Source organism: Cydia fagiglandana, chromosome 5, assembly GCF_963556715.1.
Source record: "Cydia fagiglandana chromosome 5, ilCydFagi1.1, whole genome shotgun sequence".
Classification (NCBI taxonomy): Eukaryota; Metazoa; Arthropoda; class Insecta; order Lepidoptera; family Tortricidae; genus Cydia; species Cydia fagiglandana.
In genome coordinates this window covers 14158296-14181852 of record NC_085936.1, presented here as the reverse complement: position 1 = coordinate 14181852, position 23557 = coordinate 14158296, and the positions used below count along the sequence as shown (strand labels likewise).

At 40.3% G+C, this 23557-nt stretch overlaps 1 protein-coding gene across 1 annotated transcript; it reads right to left on the bottom strand.

Moving 5' to 3' along the window:
* Positions 1-9755: 9755 nt before the first annotated feature.
* Positions 9756-21555, bottom strand: LOC134664832 (peptidoglycan recognition protein-like). The gene is made up of 4 exons (XM_063521565.1): positions 21159-21555; positions 20257-20455; positions 19679-19797; positions 9756-9941 (listed from the first exon to the last, which is right to left on the bottom strand). Exons 1-4 carry the CDS (start codon positions 21214-21216, stop codon positions 9757-9759), a joined length of 561 nt encoding a protein of 186 aa, XP_063377635.1. The 5' UTR covers positions 21217-21555; the 3' UTR covers position 9756.
* Positions 21556-23557: the final 2002 nt, after the last annotated feature.

Here is a 23557-nt window from a genome sequence, read left to right as displayed (position 1 = left end):
TTATTCATACTCTAAGGCACTTCTTACGACTTTATGGCTAGTTTTCAACAACGATTCGACAAAACGGGTCTTATCAATGGTAGCACGAACACGAAGCAACTTCTGTTAGCTTCTGTCTGAAAACTGTTATTTATATAAAACTATAAAATTATTGATGGAGTCTTTATTCTGATTTTTGAGTTGCATTTAAAAAGACTCGATAAAGTACCCGCTCCGGGACTTATAGGTTCAGAAGTTTTTCAAGCGCTGAATCTCATTGCTTGTAGATCATTCGACACCCTTCCTGTGAATCCTGTGGGGGGGTGTAAGGGGCCTCGTCTCTGCCGTGAAGACTGCTTCAAGCCGCATTCCACCATGTGGGGCGTTCAGTCACCGTCATTTAGTGGGCGGTTGGACTGAGTCTTGTAAAAAAATCGGCCGAGTGCGAGTCGGACTCGCGTTCCAAGGGTTCTTAATTTAACAATACTATATTTTTTATATGTGAGACGCGAGTGAATTGCCTTTAAAAAATCCGTAGGGGTTGATCAAAAACGAAGTATAGTCAGACCGTAAAAAGTCTGCAGCGATTTTGATAGCCCACCCAGTGCAAGTGTCATTTTAAACGTCGAACTTCTATGAAATTATGACATATACATAACAGTTATACTGCGTGGACTATCAAATCCGCTGCAGACTTTTATTGGTGGGACTATAAGTACACTCACGCTTGACTGTATAATTGTAGTAGTTTTGATGTCATCTAAAGGTAAAGAACTATTTTGTACTTTTCTTTTTCAAAATTGTAGACCTAGTAGTTTCGGAGATAAAGGGGGGGGGGGCATGGTAATTTTTTTGCTATTTTCTTAAATAACTTCTAAACAATTCATTTTAAAATTGCAAAAAAATATATTTGAGATTCTCAATATGAGCTCTTTTATTTGATATGTCAAAACCGTGTTGGTACTACTTTACCCCTCAAAAGTGGCCTCCATGTTTAAAATTCATTTGTTTACGTAAGATTTTACAAAAGAAGAATTTACATATGTGTACCAAATTTCAACTTAATTGATGTCGTGCTTTTTGAGAAAATGGGCTGTGACAGATGGACAGACAGACAGACGCACGAGTGATCCTATAATGATCCGTCGATCGGATGTAGTTGTTCCGTCGCACAACTCTCCTCGAATTGGTCCGACCGTGTGATGGCTCCTCTTCACGATGGGCCAACGCCGGCCACTCCAAGGGACGCATTTATGCGTTAGAGCAAGTGATATTGCTATCTCATTCTACCGCATCGCTGCGTCCCTTGGAGTGGCCGGCGTTGGCCCATCGTGTAGAGGAGCCATGAGAAGGGTCAAACCCGTTCTTCCAGTAGGAAGACTGCATGAACAAACAAACACAATTGTTTAATCAATCGCTAAATAAAACAAATTCAATTTGAGCCAGAATTAATCACTCTTAATTCCCGCCTTTTGTGTTCACATAATTGATACAATTTGCCCACAAAGGCGTCAATTTGGAACTTTTGCTTTCAGATCTAGTTCACTGCCTTAATTTCAGTCATAAATTCTTATTAGGTACGTAAAGGACACTTTCAGAATGTGCGCGTAATTATCTAATTATCCAAGATAATGCAGACCTTAAAGGGTTTTATGAGGATAATGGCACTTACGGCCTGGCTGACATTGCGTGACTGGCTTCGGCTAAGGCGAAAACCATAGGTGGGAACGAAATATCCGATCGCTGTGTCTCGCTCCAACCTATGGTTGTCGCCTTAGCCGAAGCCAGTCGCTCAACGTCATGGCCATGCTACTCGTACTTATTTTCAGTTGAAGAAGACATTTAAGAAACCGGTAAAAATATTTTCGATTTCGCATTTCAAAATTTTTACCCGACTACGGCAACGCAAAAGGAGGGTTATGATTTTGACCGGTATGTATGTGGGTATGTATGTATGTATGTATGTAGGTTCATCTGTTCCCTCATAACTTCTAAAGTACTTATTATATTTTAACAAACGATGTGTCATTCGAATCGTCTTAATCGTCCGCTGGTTATAGGCTATATGGCGTCACAAAAAAATGAACAATGCGCCCTCTAGAGGTCATAAAGTCACGAACCAAAAAACTAAAATTAAGTAATGATGATGTGTTATACATCATTGGAAAGAGCTCAATTAGCACATTTCAAATATATAAATATTGTTAGCTTTTGCACCCGGCTTTGCTTGCATGCGCCAGATAAAACATTAATTTATCGGTTAGGTGATTCGAACTATGAATCTTCCGCGTGTTACGCGACTACGGCGATACAAGAAGGTTTTTGCAAAAGAAATTTGTTTGGCTGCTATACATGGTGTTTTTTTAATGTCCTGCAACATTTTATAACGTGAATAGGTATAGAAGTCCTGATCAGCCAAAATGTACGAGTATGAAACGGTCAATTTTTTTACAAGATACGTACGCGTTCCGAAGCCGGACGCCTTCGGCGCCCTCATACTAAAAGAGTCGGGCGTAGCCCGACATACGCGTTCCAAAGCCGGGCGCCTTCGGCGCCCTCATACTAAAAGAGTCGGGCGGAGCCCGACGTACGCGTTCCAAAGCCGGGCGCCTTCGGCGCCCTCATACTAAAAGTGTCAGGCGTAGCCCGACGTACGCGTTCCAAAGCCGGGCGCCTTCGGCGCCCTCATACTAAAAGTGTCGGGCGTAGCCCGACGTACGCATTCCAAAGCCGGGCGCCTTCGGCGCCCTCATACTATAACAGTCGGGCGTAGCCCGACGTACGCGTTCCAAAGCCGGGCGCCTTCGGCGCCCCCATACTAAAAGAGTCGGGCGTAGCCCGACATACGCGTTCCAAAGGCGGGCGCCCTCGGCGCCCTCATACTAAAAGTGTCGGGCGTAGCCCGACGTACGCGTTCCAAAGCCGGGTGCCTTCGGCGCCCTCATACTAAAAGTGTCGGGCGTAGCCCGACGTACGCGTTCTAAAGCCGGGCGCCTTCGGCGCCCTCATACTAAAAGAGTCGGGCGGAGCCCGACGTACGCGTTCGAAAGCCGGGCGCCTTCGGCGCCCTCATACTAAAAGAGTCGGGCGTAGCCCGACATACGCGTTCCAAAGCCGGGCGCCGTCGGCGCCCTCATACTAAAAGAGTCGGGCGTAGCCCGACATACGCGTTCCAAAGCCGGGCGCCTTCGGCGCCATCAGACTAAAAGAGTCGGGCGTAGCCCGACATACGCGTTCCAAAGCCGGGCGCCTTTAGCGCCCTCATACTAAAAGTGTCGGGCGTAGCCCGACATACGCGTTCCAAAGCCGGGCGCCTTCGGCGCCCTCATACTAAAAGTGTCGGGCGTAGCCCGACGTACGCGTTCCAAAACCGGGCGCCTTCGGCGCCCTCATACTAAAAGTGTCGGGCGTAGCCCGACGTACGCGTTCCAAAGCCGGGCGCCTTCGGCGCCCTCATACTAAAAGTGTCGAGCGTAACCCGACGTACGCGTTCCAAAGCCGGGCGCCTTCGGCGCCCCCATACTATAAGAGTCGGGCGTAGCCCGACATACGCGTTCCAAAGGCGGGCGCCCTCGGCGCCCTCATACTAAAAGTGTCGGGCGTAGCCCGACGTACGCGTTCCAAAGCCGGGTGCCTTCGGCGCCCTCATACTAAAAGTGTCGGGCGTAGCCCGACGTACGCGTTCTAAAGCCGGGCGCCTTCGGCGCCCTCATACTAAAAGAGTCGGGCGGAGCCCGACGTACGCGTTGCAAAGCCGGGCGCCTTCGGCGCCCTCAGACTAAAAGAGTCGGGCGTAGCCCGACATACGCGTTCCAAAGCCGGGCGCCTTCGGCGCCCTCATACTAAAAGAGTCGGGTGTAGCCCGACGTACGCGTTCCAAAGCCGGGTGCCTTCGGCGCCCTCATACTAAAAGTGTCGGGCGTAGCCCGACGTACGCCTTCTGAAGCCGGGCGCCTTCGGCGCCCTCATACTAAAAGAGTCGGGCGGAGCCCGACGTACGCGTTCCAAAGCCGGGCGCCTTCGGCGCCCTCATCCTAAAAGAGTCGGGCGGAGCCCGACGTACGCGTTGCAAAGCCGGGCGAGGCGCCCTCATACTAAAAGAGTCGGGCGTAGCCCGACATACGCGTTCCAAAGCCGGGCGCCTTCGGCGCCCTCAGACTAAAAGAGTCGGGCGTAGCCCGAAATACGCGTTCCAAAGCCGGGCGCCTTCGGCGCCCTCATACTAAAAGAGTCGGGCGTAGCCCGACGTACGCGTTCCAAATCCGGGCGCCTTCGGCGCCGTCATACTAAAAGAGTCGGGCGTAGCCCGACGTACGCGTTCCAAAACCGGGCGCCTTCGGCGCCCTCACAGGCACTAAAGGGCGCAGCCTGATATAGGCGGCGCTCTGCGTGCATTTCTGTACCGAGGACGCCCTCGCAAAAGTTATATAAAGTGACTTCAAAAAGTTAGTAACGAAATCATGACCCCAAAATTAATTAAATAAAAAATAAGTTCAAAAACTAAAACCCGACTACTGCAAATCGCGCTCTAAAAAGTATGAAACAAGATAGAATTCTTATATAAAATTATCAAGCAGGAAATATTATAAATGTTACCATTTTTTTTATATAAAAATACAACGTAATATAATTTACTGAATTTTTTATATATTTACAGAGATTCAGAGGATAGCCGTGGTCGTATGCCACATTACTTTTAAGTTTATAATCGTGGCATACGACCACGGCGATCCTCTGAATCTCTGTAAATATATAAAAAATTCAGTAAATTATATTACGTTGTATTTTTATATAAAAAAAATGGTAACATTTATAATATTTCCTGCTTGATAATTTTATATAAGAATTCTATCTTGTTTCATACTTTTTAGAGCGCGATTTGCAGTAGTCGGGTTTTAGTTTTTGAACTTATTTTTGAAACCATATTCAGGTGGCCTAGCCAAAATTACAATCGTTCGCAGAGCAACGAAACTAAATGCTACCTGTCTCTATAGCACTAGTATGAAACAGTGATAAAGAGACAATAGCGTTTTGTTTTCTGCAAACCATGTCATTTTGGCTATTACCCAGAGTTCATGTCTCCCTTGAACCTGTCTGACTCATCAGACCAGTACCTCGTCTTCCAACTTTATAGTTATACTTAACAGATAGACAGTTTTCAGTACATCATTTGCAGCTACTTCTGATAATTACCGTACTTAGTGTGGTTTAACCACAAGGCCCGCCCTCTGTCCAAGTTCGTACAAGTTACTTGGATAAATGCCTCGATTGTTGACATTTCCCGCAGTGAACCCGGGGTTAATTACCATAAAATAATGTTATTTCCATTTGCATAATCACGACCTCTTTGAAATCAAGGTGAAGTCGGTAAAGAAGTTATTAACACAGTTGAACACGTTGAATGATGTGATACTTGGTCAGTAATGACTTGCAGTCTTGTTCTAAAAGGGTATAATCATATTAGTTTTACACTGAACGATATGTTATCCTCTGCGTATTCAAATATAGCATAAGTAACTTCAATATTTAACCAGAGCGCTACTACAATTTAAAAGTTAAATTAACCCATATGGACGTAAATCTGGAGTTGAACTACGTGCATTTACTATTGAGAGCTGTTTGAATAAGTTGCTTAGTTACCAAACCAATACCAATCTGCCAATCGTTTATTCATTTTTTTTTAACATTGGAACTTGAGTCGGCCGGCACATTCGACATTATACAGGCTGGAAAGATAAGTCGGGCCCTGGACGGAAACTACCTTAAATCCTTAAGCTGGCTCATTTTACTTAAAGGAGACATTCCTTTATTTTTAAAAAGAAACAAAACTGCATTCAAAGATTTTCTAAAACTCGCTTGCCTCGCCCGGGACTCGAACCGACTAAAAATTCCAAAAAATTAAAATTCGCAATTTTATTCTACTAGTCGATGCAGTTACTGTTAATGATAACATTTCTCTAAGAAACATTAGGTTTTACACTCGTCTGTCGTACAAAATATCCATAAAATCTAATATTTAGTACTTAAGATTTTTTTACACAAGCCAAATTGAAGAAAAAAAGAAAAATACTTTGAATGCAGTTTTGTTTCTTTTTAAAAATAAAGTACCCAGAGTTTTTCATTTTACTTAAAGGAATGTCTCCTTTAAGTAAAATGAGCCAGCTTTTTAAGGATTTACGGTAGTTTCCCTCCAGAGCCCGACTTATCTTTCCACCCTGTATATGTACATTCCATGATGAACTACTGTTGCCTAGTTTGCGTTTGTAATAGCGCCATCTTTGGTGAAATTAAGACATTATACTATATCGGCTCGAACAAGAGCATTTAAAAACACACATAATAAAACTCGGTACCTAGTATTTAATACTTATAATTTATAATTCCTGAAGGATACATTAGTTTAAGTTAGGTAAGACAATTACGACGTTGACAATGTTAATTATGTATGAATGTGACCAGTTGAAGTTCCAAGCTACTACGATACGATGAGAAAATCAAATTGAAAAGCTAAGTAGAAATCGCTTGCATACCATGCAATGATTGCATGTTATGCTTGAATACCAGCAGAAAGTAAAATACCTATCAAAAATCCTTAAAAGCAATTTTAAACTTTAAATCTTGAAGTTCTTGCCGGATTCAGCGTGAAATTGATTTTATGCACACATATATTTGTTCAAAGCACAATTTTACCAGCTGCAGTACGAAACTCGTGCCGCGAGGACGATTCTCGAATGATAATTTGACGTATTATTATTAAGTTGGAATTGAATTAACAAATTTAACAAAGACCGTACTTATATAAAGTTCCTTATAATTATGTCTGCACAGGCTGCAGCGACAAAGTGTGGCTCTCACTTTAAACGTCATAGTTTATTAGGATTATTATGGTGGTACTTCAACACACTGTCGTTAGTCGATTCAGTATTTAGTTAGCTTATGGCTAACGCTGACCTGCGTACGCTACGCACTGTTAAGTTTATTTCATTTTAATTAGATTTATATTAGTATTATACAAACAGAACTTTGGCCCGGGTCGAAGCACCAGGAAGTCAAAAGATAATATAAAACTTGCTTAAATTTACACTGCATGGAAATATGCGAGTAACTTAAAACATACTGGAATTCAGATCTATCCTCACACACACACACACATAAGCTTCAAATGGGAACAAAGAGTATTAGGGCAGTTATTAGTTAGAGTCGCTATTTCATAAATAATTAAAACTTGTACCTACTTACGCAATTTTAAGGAGTCTGGTTAATAAGTTTGGTGTTGTTTTTGTTACTCAACAGGGGCCCTATTCGACATGTACAACAACTATCAGATTTCGCGCCCACTTCAATTCAACAGTTGAATGAATCGCATTTTCATCAAGTGCGGATATTCGCACAACCAATAATTCAACAAGTATCAACTTTGTTTTATTACTATTTTAAGGTTTATAATGGTTTGGTTTGGTTGTCACCTAACTGTGGGTTGCTAATGTCAAATTTTGACACAGGATTGTTCAGATTCAACGGAAGTTCAACACGATACGTCAAACGTCGCTTGTCGAATAAGGCCCCTGATAAACAAGTGGGTAAGTACCTAAGCTTAACCAGATCATCCTCTCCATCAGGCAACATTTTTCAATGAATGGGTTTTGGTAAATATTATCTTTTTTAATACCTCGTCGGTGGCAAACAAGCATACGGCCCGCCTGATGGTAAGCAGTCACCGTAGCTTATGGATACTGCAACTCCTGAGGTGTTACATGCGCGTCAACATACATGGTGTGTCTGACCAATTGAAAAAAAATGAAAAAATGAAAATGAAAAAAGTTTATTGTATAAAATTACAAATACAGTAAATCACGTCCCTGAGTCCTGATCTAGGAAACCCTGTGTTACAGGACCCAGTTTCCATTGACCATGGGGTTTTTTCAGGGATGAAATTTTTTCGGGATTTCGGGGTTGGTGCCATAATAAAAGTAGCTCAGTTTAGCGAGTAGAATCGAGCCCTGGATTTAAAGCCCCATGGTCAGACACACCCTGTATATGTAAATATCGTATCGTTTCGTTCATAAAATATCTATAAGTATCCACGGTATGAAACGTTAATGTGTGTTCTTTATTCGTGATTTTTTTTAGTTTAATTATGCGAATTCCAGCTCCCAAGGGTATACGCCATAGAAATTACGTTCCGCTTTTTTCCTTATTACTTACAAGAATAGCAAATACGAAAATATCCCACTTTATTTTCGGTGTAATTAAAAAAATGATCCATATAAATGAATATGTCAACTTTGTTTAATACATTGGAATATCAATGAAATCATTACAATAACAGTTTACTTTAGATAGCTCATCATTCATCATCATCATCATTTCAGCCTTTATACGTCCCACTGCTGAGCACAGGCCTCCTCTCATGCTCGAGAGGGCTTGGGCTATAGTCCCCACGCTAGCCCAATGCGGATTGGGGACTTCACATACACCTTTGAATTTCTTCGCAGATGTATGCAGGTTTCCTCACGATGTTTTTCCTTCACCGAAACGCTAGTGGTAAATATCAAATGATATTTCGTACATAAGTACCGAAAAACTCATGGGTACGAGCCAGGATTTGAACCCGCGACCTCCGGATTGAAAGTCAGACGTCATATCCACTCGGCCACCACTGCTGCAGATAGCTAGCTTTAGATAGCTAATACCGACTAATGGAAAAGTGTTATTCCCTTCAGGGACCACAAAATTGCCATATCGAACTTTCCAGACATCTCTCAATGTGGGAGAAAGCTCCAAATAGACTGTTCTTGGTTCATTAAAGCATTTGAAACATACATTTCCAGAGCGTTCGATTATAAAGGGTTCGATTAAAAGTTATTACAACTTCAAATCAAATGAATGTAATACACTCATTTGATTTGAAGTTTGTCAGTCTGAAACATTTTTCTGTCGCGGTAAGTGTATATCGTCGGGTGACAAGCAAAAGTCACTAACACCATTGAAATTATTGGACAATAAACCGTGTTACAAGTGTGATAAAGTGCATTGGTTACTTTAATTTTTTGGTGAGTGTTTTTTTTTTTGGTGAGTTGGAGGGTGTATTTTTGTTGTAGGTTTTTTTTTTCGTTTCTGTTTAATGTGTATTTTTAGAGTAAGTGAGTTGACGAAGCCTGTTGCGGATTTTATCGCTGTAGTTTTTCAAACTTTATTTTCAATAATAATATTTTTTGATAGTACTTAGTAACTTTTGCTTGTCACCCGATAATTTACAGATGTAGTGCATAATGGTTTTCCTTTGTATTTTCTCAGAAAATCTCGTATTTGTCTTGCTACTTCAGTCAACTTTAGGACTTTTTGTACCGAGACTGATTGAAATAGAAGTGAAAATACAAAGGAAAATAATTATACACTACATCTGCACAAACTCAAACAATTACGTAGGTATATATTTAGGTACCTTTTACAAGACTAAAAGAAATATCCAGTGCCATTACGGGAAGGGTAAGGGGACCCGGGTATGTCTTTAAACTATACGTCCAGGACCCGGGTATGTCCTTAAACCACGTCCAAGACCACCGGTGGACGGGCAGCAGCGTCCCTCAAACTCGACTGCGATCGCCAACCCGCCTGCCAAGCGTGGCGATTATGGCATTTACCCCCCAAAAAAGGGGGAGGCCTATGTTCAGCAGTGGACGTCATATGGCTGAGATGATGATGATGATTGCGGGAAGAAGTTTCAAGGTTTGCAATAAAAATAAAATATTTGTAATATTGATATTTTATTATTCACTATATATTTTCTACCCAGTTAGACCAAGTCTCTATCTCTTTCTGTAGCTTCGTACCCGGGCTCTCAGTATTGGCGACTTGCTCATGACCTATAAGACGGTAATCATGCGCCAGATAATTGTGCGATATGCCGCAGTAGATAAGGTCCTTTGTTGCTCGTAGAGCTTCAGTAGCCGGCAAGGTCTCTGAAAAAAAAATAGTAGTTTGTGTTACAAGGGATCAAAATGATATATTTCCGTCAAGGGCGTACATTGAATCCTGAATGAAGCGATGGATTCTAAAGTAGAATCCTGAGCGTAATGAGGGATTCAATTGTTAACGCCCGAGACTAAATAATTTTGATACCGTGTGACATATACTGCTTTTCACATCAAATATGAGGAAAATAAAAAAATCCTAGTGTTGACAGTTGACACTACAGTGTTGCCACTTTTTAATTTCTACTCTTTTTTGCCAGGCCGTACATACGATGTTCACAGTTATTTATATTTATATTTTATACTGGCAATGAAATGTCGTTGAACAGAAAAGTGCCACTTTGATCCCTCCTAGCAGGGAAGAAAAATCCATTTTCTGATTAGGTGATGTGAAAAGGTATTTTTATGAAAACTGCCGATTCCAACCACTTCAGGCTGCGTGTTTCAATAGGCTGAATTGCACTATAAAAAAACCGGCTAGCTGTGTGTCGGACTCGTGTTCCAAGGGTTCTGTGCAGCACACATTTTTCAACATATTTTTTCTTAAGTCCGAGTCATGCTTAACTGTAGATTTCTGACAGGTTTTAATTTTGTGTATTTAACTTACTTATAATTATAAAAAAAATCGAGATTCTCACAATATGGGCGCTTTTATTACGAGTACCTATTTAATAGGTATAAAACACGCTATTTGGCAAAACTTTCAATTTTTATATTCTCATTTACCCCCCGAAAAGCGGTTCCTATGTTTAAGAAACATTTATTTACGTTACATGTCCGTATTGTCCGTTTGAGGGTCACAGACTTACATAGGTACATGCACCAAATTTCAACTTAATTGGTCCATTAGTTTCGGAACAAATAGGCTGTGACAGACAGACGTAGGTACGAGTAATTCTATAAGGGTTCTGCTTTTCCTTTTGAGGTACGGAACGGAACACTAAAAACGGGTAAATACGCAAAGGACGTAAAAGACACTTTTTTTTCTGTAATACTAAACAGGAGGACTGTGGAAATATGTATGGTAAAGCGTGTAAACGGTTATGCGTAGCTAAATAAAATAAAGCTTATAAATTTAAGTTTTAGTATTGCTTACATGATTCGATAAATCTACTCCTAGCAAACATTTAAAAATCTTTTAACATTTTATCTTCGACACAAATATATTGTCAACTCACGTTGTTATGACTGGGACTGTTATCGCTACTGTGAAAGGTAAACGTTAAGATGGCTGGACAACGAGGATTTTTAGCAATTTTTTACATAATTATGAAACGAAATAATGCAGATTGAACGACAAATAATTTTGTACTAGACAGTACGGATATGATGGTCGTATTTGTCTACGTGACAGCATGATAAAACGGTGTCCGTCTCTTTCTATCCCGCAGAGTTAAAAAGTGACAGTTGTTTTATCACGTGGATAAATGTGGATAAAGCGATCCATAATAGGCTTGCAGATTGACAATTACTAATTAATGGTTAAATTAAGAGTGCTATTACATTTCGGGGTTGAGCGAGTTTAGGTATTTTACGCGCTGCGGCAGGCCGTGCGAGCTCAGTATTCCGATCCCTTCTACCACACTCGCACTACAATGATGGATTAAACATTCTTGATCCTTCGCGAAGCATATTGAAATCAACCATAACAACACTAACTGTACTTAACTTATAAAGTCCTAAAACTGTTATTTGGTAAGTACGAAAATACTAAATGCAGTGCAGATGTACATAGGGGCTGTTCATAAATTACGTCATTTTTGACCCCCCCATGCCTCAAATCATCCAAAAATCATGCTTCGGATGACTCTGTTTCCTCCTACGTCATGCTACCATCATCCGATGTCCAGACCCCCTCCCCCCCTCCTCCCATTTGAAACGACGTAATTTATGAATAGCCCCATACTCGTACTTATGAACGTATATTACTCGAAAGAAATTATAGGTACTCGCTTATTTACAAGAAACAAGTTACAAGAAACTGAAGATACACAGGGTCTGATGATGGAGCTGGAAGGTGGCCACGGGTACCAGTCTCTCATGTAACTAAACAATTTCGTGTTTGGGCTCGTTTGATTCGTCTCAACAAGATCTTTGACACAAGACAGTACTCAGGGTCTGATGATGGAGCTGGAAGGTGGTCACCATTACCAATCAACCATACAACTAAACCACATCGTGTTTAGGCTCGTTTTATTCATCTCAACAAGATCTTTGACACTATATAGGTGATACTCAGAGCCTGATGATGGAGCTGGAAGTTGGTTACCGGTACCAATCAACCATGCAACTAAACCACTTCATGTTTAGGCTCGTTTGACTAGTCTCAACAAGATCTTTGACACTAGGTGATGCTCAGAGTCTGATGATGGAGCCGGAAGGTGGTCACCGGTACCAATCAACCATGCAACTAAACCACTTCGTGTTTAGGCTCGTTTTATTCGTCTCAACAAGATCTTTGACACAAGACAGTACTCAGGGTCTGATGATGGAGCTGGAAGGTGGTCACCATTACCAATCAACCATACAACTAAACCACATCGTGTTTAGGCTCGTTTTATTCATCTCAACAAGATCTTTGACACTATATAGGTGATACTCAGAGCCTGATGATGGAGCTGGAAGTTGGTTACCGGTACCAATCAACCATGCAACTAAACCACTTCATGTTTAGGCTCGTTTGACTAGTCTCAACAAGATCTTTGACACTAGGTGATGCTCAGAGTCTGATGATGGAGCCGGAAGGTGGTCACCGGTACCAATCAACCATGCAACTAAACCACTTCGTGTTTAGGCTCGTTTTATTCGTCTCAACAAGATCTTTGACACAAGATAGTACTCAGGGTCTGATGATGGAGCCGGAAGGTGGTCACCGGTACCAATCAACCGTGCAACGAAACCACTTCGTGTTTAGGCTCGTTTTATTCGTCTCAACAAGATCTTTGACACAAGATAGTACTCAGGGTCTGATGATGGAGCCGGAAGGTGATCACCGGTACTAATCAACCGTGCAACGAAACCACTTCGTGTTTAGGCTCGTTTGATTCGTCTCAACAAGATCTTTGACACTAGGTGATAAACCAAACACGAAGCCCAAACACGAAGTGGTTCAGTTATGTGATAGACTGGTACCCGTCGCCACCTTCGAGCTCCAACATCAGACCCTGAGTAGTATCTTGTGTCAAAGATCTTGTTGCGACGAATCAAACGAGCCCAAACACGAAGTGGTTCAGTTACATGGTAGACTGGTACCCGTGGCCACAGTCCAGCTCTATCATCAGACCCTGAGTACTAACTTGTGTCCAAGGTCTTGTTGAGACGAATCAAACGAGCCCAAACATGAAGTGGTTCAGTTACATGATAGCAGTGTTGGCAAAAAATCAATTCGAATTGACGATTGACGATTGAGAATTTACCGATCAATTCGAATTGACGATTGACGAAACTAATTCTAAATCTACTGATTGAAGATTGACGATTACTAATCGTTAATTCGAATTGATCGGTCAATCCTCAATCGTCAATTCGGATTGACGATTACTTTGTATGTACCTACCTAATATCCTTTTTATTTAGGCCATTTTTGTGAAACTGACCAAATGCGTTCAAAAGCGGTGTCTGAGTTTACCAAAGGTTCCGAAACATGTTTCCGACGGCTATATGAAGGATGTCCTTTTTGGAACATTTTCGGGACTTTCCTTGAAATTAACCGATAGCGTTCAAAATCGATATCTGAGGTGCCCAAAGGTTTCGAAACTTGTTTCCGAGGGAAATATTGAGAGATGTCCTTTTTTGGGACATTTCTAGAAATTACCCGATTGCGTTTAAAATCGATATCTGAGGTAAACAGAGGTTTCTAAACATTTTTTAAACTGCAATATTGAAAGGTGTCCTGTTTTGGGACATTTTAGTGACATTCTTTGAAAGTGACTGATTGCATTCAAATTCGATTCGATTGCATTCAAATTCGATATCTGAGGTGCAAAATATGGTTTCAACGGCAATATTTAGATGCTACACTTTAGCCGCGTACTTACTTTACTACCTGCATTACGCCACCCTGCTGAAAAAAGGTCATTTTTCGGTATTGCCGTCAGAAACATGTTTCGAAACCTTTGGGCACCTCAGATATCGATTTTGAACGCAATCGGTTAATTGGAAGAAATGTCCCATAAATGTCCAGAAAAAAAAGGAAACTCCGTCTGTATTGCCGTCGGAAACATGTTACGGAACCTTTGGAAATCTCAGATATCGTTTTAAAGTGCCAACGATCAATTTAAAAAAATGTCCCGAAATGGAAGGGACATCCTTCAATACTGACGTCAGAAACATTTTTCGGGACCTGTGGTCGACATCGATTACGAATATGAACGTAATTGGCCAATTTCGAAAAATGTCCCTAAAAGGGACATCAGTCAATACTGACATCAGGAACACGTTTTCGAACCTCTGGGAACCTCAGATATCGACTTTAAGTCCAGTAAGTAAGTCCCTAAAAAGGACACCTTTGAAAACTAATCTTAGGGAAGGGAAAGGGACCCTTTCTTATCTTAGGGAAGGGGAAGGGGTTAATCTAGATTGAGAATTGATTTAATCCGAATTGAGGATTGATGCGTTAATTCCAATGGATTCAATCGGATTGACGCGTCAATCAGAATTAAATCAATTCGAATTGATCAATTCGGATTGGTCAATTCGGATTGACGCGTCAATTCGATTGATCAATCCGGATTGATTTAGTTCAGATTGATGCCAATAAAGAGATATGAATATGAATATGAATATGCCAACACTGCATGATAGACAGGTACCCGTCGCCACCTTCGAGCTCCATCATCAGATCCTGAGTACTATCTTGTGTCAAAGATCTTGTTGAGATGAATAAAACGTGCCTAAACACGAAGTGGTTCAGTTACATGATAGACTGGTACCCGTGGCCACCTTTCAGCTCCATAATCAAACCTTGTGTATCTTCAGTGTCAAAGATCTTGTTGAGACTAATCAAACGAGCCCAAACACGAAGTGGTTTGGTTGTATGGTTGATTGGTACCGGTGACCACCTTCCTGCTCCATCATCAGACCCTGAGTACTATCTTGTGTCAAAGATCTTGTTGAGACGAATAAAACGAGCCTAAACACGAAGTGGTTTCGTTGCACGGTTGATTGGTACCGGTGACCACCTTCCGGCTCCATCATCAGACCCTGAGTACTATCTTGTGTCAACGATCTTGTTGAGACGAATAAAACGAGCCTAAACACGAAGTGGTTTAGTTGCATGGTTGATTGGTACCGGTGACCACCTTCCGGCTCCATCATCAGACCCTGAGTAGTATCTTGTGTCAAAGATCTTGTTGAGACCAATCAAACGAGCCCAAACACGAAGTGGTTTAGTTGCATGGTTGATTGGTACCGGTGACCACCTTCCGGCTCCATCATCAGACCCTGAGTAGTATCTTGTGTCAAAGATCTTGTTGAGACGAATTAAACGAGCCCAAACACGAAATGGTTTAGTTGCATGGTTGATTAGTACCGGTGGCCACATTCCGGCTCCATCATCAGACCCTGAGTACTATCTTGTGTCAAAGATCTTGTTGAGACGAATAAAACGAGCCTAAACACGAAGTGGTTTAGTTGCATGGTTGATTGGTACTGGTGACCACCTTCCGGCTCCATCATCAGACCCTGAGTACTATCTTGTGTCAAAGATCTTGTTGAGACGAATCTAACGAGCCCAAACACGAAGTGGTTTAGTTGCATGGTTGATTGGTACCGGTGACCACCTTCCAGCTCCATCATCAGACCCTGAGTACTATCTTGTGTCAAAGATCTTGTTGAGACGAATCAAACGAGCCCAAACACGAAGTGGTTTAGTTGCATGGTTGACTGGTACTGGTGACCACCTTCCGGCTCCATCATCAGACCCTGAGAGTACTATCTTAAGTCAAAGATCTTGTTGAGCCGAATCAAACGTGCCCAAACACGAAGTGGTTTAGTTGCATGGTTGATTGGTACCGGTGACCACCTTCCGGCTCCATCATCAGACCCTGAGTACTATCTTGTGTCAAAGATCTTGTTGAGATGAATAAAACGAGCCTAAACACAAAGTGGTTTAGTTGCATGGTTGATTGGTACCGGTGACCACCTTCCGGCTCCATCATCAGACCCTGAGTACTATCTTGAGTCAAATAAATACATATAGAATGTCAGGTCGTTTCAAATATTTTTAATCCTGTCCGGTAGTTTATTAAACTGTACCATTATAAATTATAATACTATAAAAACAGTTCTAGGATCAAAGTATCTCGTTGCGGTTTACACGCACACAGTATAGCGTTTTACACGGCGCCCGCCGCACACAATGATAAAAAACCTCGTCGTCGCCGTTGAAAATCTGCGGAGCCGACCGACACACGTCCTGCCTGTACAAGCTCTGCCGCGGCACTGAGCTGGCGAGCGCGCGTCATCGGTAATATAGAGTAGTTTTCAAAAAATTGCCAAAAAATTATAGTAGAATTTTATAAACACCAATGTATACCAACAGTATAAGCGAACGTTGCAGATTGCTTGAGTATGAAAATGACTTCGATATTAAGTAGATTTTCGTAGAAATTGACACTTATTTCGGAGAGAAAATTGAGTTCGTTTTACTTTGATTTTCTCTTTCTCAAAGGTATGTAGGAAAAATATCGTTTGATATGCCTAAAGTACAGGGTATTAGTAATACAAAATAGCCAGGTTTAGCAGAGTAAACTTCTCAACATTTCCAAATAAGAGCTTGCCGTTCAGTGCTTCACGCGGTTTTTCGGAAACGACCATCAGAAAAAAAATCACTACTAATTTAATAAGTACTTTTTTTAATATTTACAACGATATTTAAAAGGATAAGAAGACGCTTTTACTGGAACAAGTACTCATTGTTTCTAATAATGAGCACAAAGTCCTGAATTTCGTCGACTAGTATCATCAATTTTGCATTATTTCGACTTTTCTTGTAAGAGCGCTCTTAATAGGTACTAAACATGCACAAAAAACCAGACACCTACTTAACATTGATAAAGTCAAACATACAAACAAATTGACTATTGATATCTACTGGGATTTGTAAGGTTGATTACAAATCCAAATAGGAATTAAAGGAGTACATCATTCACACTAAATGTTTGTAAAGTCAGCCTTAGAAAATGGTCCAACCATCCCGACGTTCACAACGAAAGGGATATTGCCAGAAGTCTAGCCACTAGGAAAACAAACATACAGTGTGTTTGTTCATTTCTTAAATGGAAACCACGACGGGAACAAACGATTTATGTAGAATCCGGGATTGCGTCTGTTTGAACGATTTGTTCAAACCAAATGGACCCTCATTTGGTTTGAACAAGCTTTTACGCAGGTAACTACTAACGATGTAAAATAATATATTTTGTTAATTATTTTTCAAGTCACATCTCTCTCTTCCTCCGTGCTCCGTCCAGCACTGGATGGATGTGGTATTATAGATGGTTTTATCCATTTTTATCCACGTGATAAAACAACTGTCACTTTTTAACAACGTGGGTTAGAAAGTGACGGACACCGTTTTATCACGCTGTCACGTAGACAAGAATGACCATCATATCCGTACTACATTATTTAGGCGGGTCGGCTCTCCTAATTATTAAAAAATTATTCACCGAATAATTCCTCAATTATAACATACTAATGTGCTGTATACATTTCGCATTTAACTTCTTAGTTATCGGGTAGCGCTATTTACATCTCTTTCCTCAATATTTCAAAGGAAAGTCAGTATTTACTCACTGAAGCAACAATAGGAATACGAACCTTAAGCTTAGGCCTCGGTGGGTTCAGGTTCTTCTGTCAGTGAGATGGCTGCGGCCTATGCGTACCAGGGATCACGGATATCATGTTAGGTATAGAATTAAATTTTTTAGAAATCCATAAACTTCGTATACCTGGAGCATTGCTTTATATGCGTGTGAGACGTGGACACTGACACAACGGGACAGAGAGCGATTGGAGGCCTTTGAAATTTAGTGTTGGCGGAGGATGCTAAGGATTAGCTGGACAGAAAGGAAGACGAAAGAAGAGGGGAGAAGAGATACCTATTAGACACAATAGCAAACATAAGGAGCAAGATGGTTGGCCACTTGATACGGCACGACAGATTCTTTTTAAACATCCTGGAGGGCAAAATTGAGGGGAAAAAACGGAGAGGAAGGCCCAGGCCAAATAAAAGATAGAGTTTATATCGTGTCGTACGAGGGAGTTAAAAGGCTGGCCCAGCAAAAAGAAGAGTGGGAATTACTCCACCGACAAGAGATTGGTGATGATGATGATGGAATTTTGTAAATAAATGCATTTTAGATACAATTTTTTACATTTTAAGCTTTTGGGTAAAGTTTGTTACAAATTTTTAAGCTCCGTTCTAGACCTATGTTCGTGTTTTTTTTCTATCGAGCGCAAGTCAAAAAATTAAATCGAAAAAGTTAGTAGAAAAAAAAACAATGTTCTGGTGTGAAAGGATAATCGATATTTCCTGCAGCTATAATTAAGTATTTAAATGTAACCTACACTCGCATGACCGTTGACGTGATTAAAACTCGAACTGCGATGTATGCTTTCCTTAGAGACGCTTTCCAAAGCACTATGGGTGGAAAAGACTCTCCGTGGACTTACCTATTCCAACCACCCTTCTTACTTTAAATGGCTTAGGCGAACAGGGAAGAAACTTACTTCCATTTAAGTGCTTGGAAACAGAACTCGTGGCATCTCTTTTGTTAGGTATTTACTTGCAGCGTCTTTGTAACGTGGAAGTGGAACATAAGTTGTAGGTACTTTTCAAAATTAAATACGATTTCTCAAGTTAAAACAAGCGGCTAAATGTTCTTTAGAACAAATGCCCAGGTTCAAAACTTAAGTAGTGTCTCAAAAGTCCCACTTGAAATGTTAATTAATTAAAACAGTTTTACTCCACTAAATTACTTCATTAATTCAGCGGAAATTAAGGGCCCTCCAATGGGAAAATCGACCAGACATCAAAAGTTATTTTCTTCGTTGCTACTTGAGATAGGTACCTGTTTAAAGAGAACAAGACAAGTACATAAGTAGATACATATAGTAAGTACTTACCGTAACATTTAATGTACCATTAATCATTAAGCAATGAAGTTTGCAAAATGTTATGTTGAAACTCTAGGTCCATGGGGTCCCAGCGCGCATAAGTTGTTCGCAGAAATCGCGAAGCGTCTGGTTGACGTAACTGGTGACCGAAGAGCTGGCGGCTACCTCGCTCAACGTATCAGTATTGCGATACAGCGGGGAAATGCCGCCAGCATCCTTGGTACAATGCCTCAGGGGCCTATTTTAGATTTAAGCTAGTTATTAATTTCGTTTAGTTGTACCACTGTATATATATTGTATGTAAATAAATGATTTAAACATTTGCAAAGTTATTATTCGATATTTTTTCTACTCGTCGACTTTATTGGTTGAACAAACTATACCAAACTATGATTATATACTTTTGACTGTGGGCTCCCGACTAGACTAAAATTTTGGAATTCGACTTTTCACACATTTTTTAATTGAACATCTCGGGCTCGGGATTATAAGAATCCGCCGTTTACAAACGGCGTCGTCAATTTACAAACGCCTTCTCGTTTGTAAAATGACGAAGGCAAATTGCAAATTGGAGCCCCGCTTGGCGGCTTACTCTGGCTACTTACTCCTGAAGTCACCAAGGAAAGATATTCCAATAGAACAGTTGTTGTAATGTCTGGTGTGAGCGCCAACCAACGACCAACCTGCGCCTTCATACACCTTGGCGTTGCCGCCGACAAGGAACCTGCAGAAAATTTTTACTATAAGCTGCTCTACCCTAAAGAGCATTAAGAAAAACAGTACGGAGCTGCAGCTCAACGATAAGAATATCAATACAGTCTAAGTAGAATCAAGTGATTCAGTTTCCTCTAATATAATCTCGTCTTGAAAAGTTACCGTTAAATTATTATCTCGAAGAATAAAAAAGCGATAGTTGATTTTTTGTTTCACTAACTTTGTAATAATATTTTTGTTGTAATAAAACGTTTAGACAAAAATACGCTAAGCCCTTATTCGCGAATTCTAATTTTGTTGAACGCATTGTATAGGCCTTAAAACAAATAATGCCTTCAAATCAAGAGTGAATAGGCACGTTCTGGGCGAGCTCGCTTTATCGTAGGCCACGTCTACGCCTCGGCTAGTCTGTGGCCATGAGTAAGCCCATTCATAATAATAAAAATAAAAAAATGCACAAAACACTCACGATGGTCCTATATCAGTGAACCCTTCCTCGTCAATATGGTATCTGCGGGTTCCTCTCACGGCCTTCTCGCAATCCTCGTCGGTGTTGCACGCGCCATATACGCTATGCTGGATGATAACCAGATCTACGGGATTCTGCAGTCGCTCCGTGCGCAGGCTAGCCTGGCCCGCCCATTGGGTCATTGGCACAACACCGCACTCTAGAAAAAAGGGGTTGGTCTCGGACTGTCTAGAACACAAAATGACTAGTGTAATATTTTGCCTATATCATATCCCTTTTAGTCTACATCGCAAACGGTCTAGAACACAAAATGACTACAATTATTTAGACCTTTATTTACCTACATTTCGTCGGTTTATCTTTACGTTAGCGAACCTAACCTATTATATTATATTATATTATATAAACTATTATATCTGGTCATTTTGTATAGGCAAAATATTACTCTAATCATTTTGTGTTCTAGACAGTCCGAGATCAAAGCGAAAAAAGTAGATAATGGTAAAGGCTGATTTACAAGTGGTGACACAAAATAGGCTTATAGAAAACTGTGTGGTGGAGTAGATTAGGTTCGTTAGGTATCTTTAGATTCCTATAAGATAAACATCCAATGACATGATGATAATGCAGGATGTTGGATTGTAGCAAGGGTTATTTTGCTTATCCCAATAATGCTGGTCAATTAATTAATTTCCTCCATGACTCATGGCGATCACGCGAAAAATACAAAACTAACAACATTTTTTTTTTATCTAATAATTTATGCAGTACAATATTTTGTCCAGCTGTTAAACTCTATGTTGAATGGTAAAAAATTACATTGGCATTAAATCAGTCATCTGTGCATTGTATTTGTACGATCTACTGTTGAAGCTTATTAATTATTCACCAAAAAAACATACCATAATCTTGAGCAACACACAACTTGACGAGAACCAATAAAACTGCACTGATACGCATTTTAACGGTTTTTACCACGGGAACAATACTGTATGATCCTATAGTCTGTTTGTGATCAACTAGAGGTATTTTTCTTCAACCATCCTATTTGTAGGACGTGTGAACAATGATGTCTTGTAACATATTAGAAAAATATCGTAACAGTTTACAAGTTCCATTCAAATCCGTCCTTTTGTTAGCCAGTGGTCGCCATTGATATCATAACATTCATAACATTGGTGAGTCCCCTAATACGTACCGCAGCATACGCTAGATGAATCAGTTAAATTATTTTATGAAACAAATCCATCTTGGGTTTAAAGAACGCTTTTTAGGATCAAATTAAAGCAACTGCTGGGAACCCCGTATAGGAGACCATCAGTCAAGTCAACTGTTATATATGTAATGGTAGTAGTTAGAACTGTCTATAAGTATTTGTTGCCTGTGGAAACAAAAGTACCTACAGCCAGAGATGAAAGCTTCTACCGAAAAAGATCTTTTTGCCAAAAACTTATTTTTCGTTCGAACAAAAATAAAAGTTGTATAAATTATTAAATTCCTTTAAATTATTTATATTTTCACAACTATTACTTTGACACACATGTTTCCCTTATCACTTGCAAGTCACACATTCCCTTATCGGGGCCAAATAACAACGACCTAGCTTTCGTAATGGGGTCAGATAGTAAAATGGGCGAAATGTATTATTGTATATAAACAGAGGCATGTGCCTCTGTTTATATTATTATAAATATTGCAAAAAGCAGGTTATATCGAAACACAATCTCCATTATTTATAAATGGAAGGCGATAGACGAAACAATAATACCTACTTACTAAGCGTCGTTTCATAATAAATCGTTAAAATCTTGGTGTCAGGTGCAGTTCAAGTATTAAATAACACGGAAAAAGTACCAAAAATATGTACACACTACTTTAAATGTATGGACAATAAGGTTGTGTGCACATATTTTTGTCATTTCGTCCGTGTCGATATTGAATAACTACTTCGACTGTACCAGAAATGCTAATCTAAATATTTACCTATTTATTGGGGTGGCGGAGAGCGCCGAAATTCTAAAAGTAACAAATATAAGAGCCTAGGTAGAGAGTACCATTTTGTACCATTTGGAGTTGAAACTCCTAGGTCCATGGGGTCCCAGCGCGCATAAGTTGTTCGCAGAAATCGCGAAGCGTCTGGTTGACGTACCTAACTGGTGACCGAAGAGCTGGCGGCTACCTCGCACAACGTATCAGCATTGCGATACAACGGGGAAATGCCGCCAGCATCCTTGGTACAATGCCTCAGGGGCCTATTTTAGATTTAAGCTAGTTATTAATTTCGTTTAGTAGTACCACTGTATATATATATATATATATATATTGTATGTAAAGAAATGATTAATCCGAATATTTTAAAAGAAGCATCAAACTCACTGTGTCCATACCTACGTATTTTATATAAAAGAACATTTGTTTACTGCACCAAACAGATTTATTGCAATAGGTTATTCTGATGGTTGATTTTGTATTTGTAGGGCCCTTAAAATTACCCTTTAAACTTTTAATTAAAATCATAATTGCGATCAATTTAAGATCCTAAAACTTTGAAGTTTAACGTTTAGAAATCATGACATCCAATATTAAAAGTAAAAAAATAAGTTCAAAAACTAAAACCCGACTACTGCAAATCGCGCTCTAAAAAGTATGAAACAAGATAGAATTCTTATCTGAAATTATCAAGCAGGAAATATTATAAATGTTAACATTTTTTTATATAAAAATACAACGTAATACAATTTACTAAATTTTTTATATATTTATAGATATTCAGAGGATCGCCGATGCCACGATTATAAACTTAAAAATAATATGGCATACAACCACGGCTATCCTCTGAACCTCTGTAAATATATAAAAAATTTAGTAAATTATATTACGTTGTATTTTTATATAAAAAAATGGTAACATTTATAATATTTCCTGCTTGATAATTTCAGATAAGAATTCTATCTTGTTTCATACTTTTTAGAGCGCGATTTGCAGTAGTCGGGTTTTAGTTTTTGAACTTATTTTTTATTTAATTAATTTTGGGGTCATGATTTCGTTACTAACTTTTTGAAGTCACTTTATATTATTTTTGCGAGGGCGTCCTCAGTACAGAAATGCACGAAGTAGTATGAGGGCGCCGAAGGCGCCCGGCTTAGGAACGCGTACTTCGGGCTACGCCCGACTCTTTTAGTATGAGGGAGCCGAATGCGCCCGGCTTTGGTACGCGTACGTCGGGCTACGCCCGACACTTTTAGTATGAGGGCGCCTTCGACTTTGGAACGCGTACGTCGGGCTGCGCCCGACTCTTTTA